The 4,961-nt window shown below is 39.9% G+C and overlaps 1 protein-coding gene across 1 annotated transcript; it reads left to right on the top strand.

The window, feature by feature from the left end:
* Positions 1-2,076: 2,076 nt before the first annotated feature.
* Positions 2,077-4,665, top strand: LOC145246157 (nicotinamidase-like). Its single transcript, XM_080108025.1, has one exon. The coding sequence runs from the start codon at positions 2,646-2,648 to the stop codon at positions 3,741-3,743; it is 1,098 nt and encodes a 365-aa protein (XP_079964151.1). The 5' UTR covers positions 2,077-2,645; the 3' UTR covers positions 3,744-4,665.
* The last annotated feature ends 296 nt before the right edge of the window (positions 4,666-4,961 follow it).

Raw genomic sequence — 4,961 nt, 5'->3', positions numbered from 1 at the left:
AAAGTAGAAGCAGTGGTCAAGGAATGCCAAATATGCCAGTCAATCGATCCTGCTCCCACCAAATGGCAGAAAGGTCGGCTGGAAGTCGACAAGAATTGGAGCCGACTAGGCATGGACATAACCCATTATGGTGGTCAGCACTTCCTCACACTGATCGATTGCGGACCAACTAGGTTTGCGATCTGGCGACTATTAACAAGACAGGACTCGACTAGTGTCATCCGTCAATTAGAGTCCATATTTTATGAGCGGGGGCCACCTGAAGAGATTCTCACTGACAACAACACAGCTTTTTGCAGCGGAGAATTCAGGCGTTTCATAGACGAGTGGGGGGTCCGGCTTAGACACAGGTGTGCATATGTACCAAGTGGCAACGGTATAGCGGAGCGGTGCCACCGAAGTGTGAAGAGGATAGCAACAAGGAAGCAATGTACGATTGCAGAGGCAGTATATAGGTACAATACAACACCAAAGGATGACGCGACTGCTGAAAGTGCACCTGCTAATGCGATACATCGCTATCGAGTGCGTGTTAAGGGCATTGACGCCTGCCTGCCTAATCAGAAGAGGACGCAAGGACGGTACAAGTTAGGGGACACCGTCTGGGTAAGGCCTCCCAATAACCGATGTACGACCAGTTTCCGAAGAGGCGGATCACCGGCATAATTAGTGAGCAGGCTGTGCTGGTTGATGGTACTCCACGGCATGTGAGGGATGTCCGGCCCGCCCTTGATACAAACCAAATGCTGAACAGCGAAAGTGATGAATCATCCAATGATGAAATGTGGATCCGACCTATGCCCCATTGCCGTGATGACATGGCTGAGAACCTCAGCACAGATGGCGATAGTTCCAGCGCCACTTCTGAGAGCCCCAATGACGATGGAGCCCAGCTTGATGGAAGGACTGCTGGCAACGTTAATGGTGACAGGTCTGTTACCCCTTCTGAGAGCTCGGATGAAGATGGAGCGCAGCCGGATAGTAGGACTGTGGACACTGACCCAAGTAGCCCTGATGAAGATGAAGAAGTCCAGCTAATCCCCCTCCGGAGAAGTGCTCATAACAAATGACCGCGGCTGCAATGCCGCATGTGTGATCTTGAGACCAGGGGGGGAGTGTAAAGTCGAACAGAATGAAGGAAGAAAGCGACCACATGTCTGCACGTGTTGTCTTACCTGCTGGGAGGATCACATGAAGGGCAGAAATTAAAAATGGCGGCTGTGGTTTTTGTAAGATTATTGAGCGATGACGTCACCCCTCACGTGACTGTTTTTCTGGCCGCCGATTGGCTGATGACGAACGCTTGGACAATAAAAGGAGTATGTTCAGAAGATCGAGGACAGTGTGTATCAACTGCATCAGTGTGATTAGAAGTTTGACGTGTGTGTTAATCAACTGCTGTAGTTGTGAAGCGAATTCAAGCTTTAGAAGCTCGACGTGTGTGTTAATCGACTGCCATAGTTGCGAAATCAATTCAAAAATAAAAAATAAAAAAATATTGGCGGACGTTGTCGAGATTGCCCCCTTCCTCTAAATTCCACTTTTTTTGAAAAAACATTTTTTCTGTTAATGTCATCGATTAGAGACTTAAGTTTCAGATTACAAAAAAAAAAAAAAATTGAAAAACAAAAAAAATTTCATAACGTTTCACGTGGGGGTTCATTTTTCAATTATAACGTTGTACTAAACTGAACACGAACTTTGTGACCACGATGAAAAAAAATGGCAACTTTCTCTGATGCGACTCGAACGTAGGGGGCTAGAACGGAGGGGTTAAAAAAGAAAGATTTCTTTACACCCCCTCTCCCCTCCTTCCACTCTAATCTAATCTATCTACCCCTCCTTCTCTCATCTATCTATGTATCCATCTCATCTCTGTATCTATTTATCCATCTATCTATCTTTTCATCGTGGTCACAAAGTTCGTGTTCAGTTTAGTACAACATTATAATTGAAAACTGAACCCCTACGTGAAAAGTTATCATTTTTTTTTTTTTTTTTATAATCTGAAACTTAAGTCTGTAAAATCGATTATATTAACAGGAAAAGTTAATAAAAAAATTTTTTAAAATTTTTTTAAAAGTGAAAATTGTGAAATTTAGAGGGAGGGCACTCTCGACAACGTCCGCCGAATTTTTTTTTTTTTTTTTTTTTCCTTTGCAGGGGAAGTGAGTCGAGCTCTGAGGCTGTTAATCTACAAATTTACCTGTATTTATTTCGGGTGGGTCGTTGTTTTGTGACAAGAATGTGTTTACCCAGTTAGATTTCACAACTACTATCCGCTGTTGTTGTTGTGTGTGTGTGTGTTTTTTTTTCTTCCTCCTTTCTTTCTTTTTTTATCATCCTCCACCCGGCGCGTTAGTAACACCGACGGTAGTTAAGACATTTCGCTACCCGCATGTTGTTGCAGCAACGGATGACGAGCATGCGCCGACAAATACGTCATGTGACCAGGATCTAATGAGATACACAACTCAGTGGTCAAGCCAACCTTTACACGACGGAGTTGGTCAGTTACTATTGTCGACTTTGTTTATAAACGTTGTTGTTATCGCTGCTAAGGAAGGGATATCGTCCAGTTGCACTATCTCTTATCGACAGTAAAGTTAAAAAAAAAAAAAAAATTTGTTTATATCGAAACGACTATGTCCACTATTTCGAATATAACCTTAACCAGGGATGAATTCTTGCAAAAATTTAACCAAACCGTAGAACCGAAAAATAAAACCGGCTGTTCTGCTGATACGAGCGACCGCCTTAGCGATGCGTGGTACCGCGAGTGTTTCCGTCACTACGACAAAGACATGGACGGATTTTTGAACAAAACAGAATTTGAACAGATCATTCTCGACATTTTTAACTCTCCTTCATCAACGACTGACTTGTCTCGTTGTTCGGCAGAGATTCTTTCTTTACTTGACGAGGATAACGACGCGCGACTTGGATTTAAGGAAACCCGTTGGAAGACGTGGTTAAACTCTATTTTGAAACCCGTGTCGGCCTTGATAATAGTCGATGTTCAGAATGATTTTATAGATGGCTCGCTTGCCTTGAAGAAATGTCCCGCGGGCCAGGATGGAGCATTGGTCGTTCCCGTCATTAATCAACTACTGTCCACTGTTCATTTCGAAGTAGAAATATATTCCCTCGACTGGCACGATGAAGAGCACGTCTCCTTCATCGACAATATCCATCTTCGAAAATTACACCATAGCAGTCCTGTGTCGGCGGAGAACGCCAAAGTGTGCGACACGGTCGTATTTTCCGACCATGCCCCACACACGCAGGTGCTGTGGCCAAAACATTGCGTGCAGGGCACCTGGGGAGCGGAATTCCACGCGGACCTTAAAGTGGGCTCAACAAACTCTGTCATTGTACACAAAGGCACGAACACCAACGTCGACAGCTATTCCGCTTTCTTTGACAACCAACGAATCTCGCAGACGAACTTAGAATCTGTTCTACGTGCGCGAAATGTCACCGACGTATATGTGTGCGGTCTTGCGTATGATGTATGCGTCCGATACACTGCCCTCGACGCTTTAGAATTGGGCTTTCGTACTTATCTTATTGACGACGCGAGTAAAGGGGTCAGTTTGGAGAATATTGATCAGACGAAAACAATGATAGCGGAGAAGGGTGCGCGTATTGTAAGTTCGGGCCAGATCAAAGAATTGGTCCACTCTAAAGTGTGTAATATTGATCTCGCCTTATGGAGTGCAAAGCATCTTGTCTATGGCTAAATAATACCGAAACTAATAAACGCGATAAAATATCTGTAAAACGCAAAAGAACTTAAAACCTAAGGGAAATAATATTTTTCTAAAAAAATCGCAGTTATTTCCCCTTTTAATTTTTTTTTTTTTTTTTTTTTCGTTTGTTTTGAGCAAAATTGACAATACCGTCAATAATAATAATAAAAGTAAAAAAAAAAGATTGTCAGAAATTTAACCTAAAAAAATCGGTATTATTATACAAACACCGTGACAGCGTTAGGGTTAGGGTTAATTCGCTGTCACGGTGTTTGTATAAATTTACCCAAAATAATTACAAAACACCCAGTTAGTTCAGCCACCAGCAGTAACAAAAGGGCATAAGTACTGAAATCTTTGATATACGAAATTCTATATATCATATTCCATAAATCATATAAATTGTGTTTCTTTTTTTTTTTTTGTCTTTTTTTATTTAGTTAGTTTATTCGTATCTTTATGTTGACAATGTTTCGGCCGATCTAACCTGTAAACTTCAGGTGCGTCTTTTCAAGTATGTGAATCTTTTTGTCCTATTCATTCATATTCGAAACAACGCACTTGAAGAAGGCCGAGATTATATCAACCGAAACTTTGCGTGCATTATTGCAACCAAGAAGAGTTTTCCTCTTTTCTTAAAAAAAATAATTTATTTTGCAACCAGATGTAATAAAAAATTATTACATCGTATTCCAAAATACAATCTTAAAAAAAAAATGGTACTTTTGCAGAGAAGTTACCGCGCTGAATTAAAAACGTTATTTAGAAATTCATTTTTAACATGGGGAGAGGGTGTTTTAAAACTATTCTGTGCTTTCACCTAACAATTTAATAAACGGGAGATACTTGTACAGTGTACAACTTGAATACTATAAATAAAAAAATAGCGCGGTAATATACATAAGTACCGAAATGATTAGTAGTTCGAATAATTCATTTTATCATTTCTCATTTATATATATATATATATATATATATATATATATATATATATATCCACTTGATCAATTTATTTTAAAGAAAGCAAAATTCAATTTTTGATTCGAGTCTTTCGAATGTTCGATTTATTTTCACTGCTATTTCATTTATATATTTTTTGTTTGTTTTAAAGATTTTTTTTTAAAGTGATTTAAATATCAGAAATAAATGCAAAATTCCGATAAAAAAAAATGTTAAATTTTTCATTTAAGCTTTGTTTTATCTGCATAA

This window comes from Euprymna scolopes, chromosome 23, assembly GCF_053919585.1.
Source record: "Euprymna scolopes isolate OS-2025 chromosome 23, ASM5391958v1, whole genome shotgun sequence".
NCBI lineage: Eukaryota > Metazoa > Mollusca > Cephalopoda > Sepiida > Sepiolidae > Euprymna > Euprymna scolopes.
This window is presented reverse-complemented; position numbering and strand designations above follow the sequence as displayed.

Coding starts and splice junctions, on each gene's coding strand:
- LOC145246157 (XM_080108025.1), top strand. CDS start 2,646: ATGTCCACTATTTCGAATATAACCTTAACCAGGGATGAATTCTTGCAA.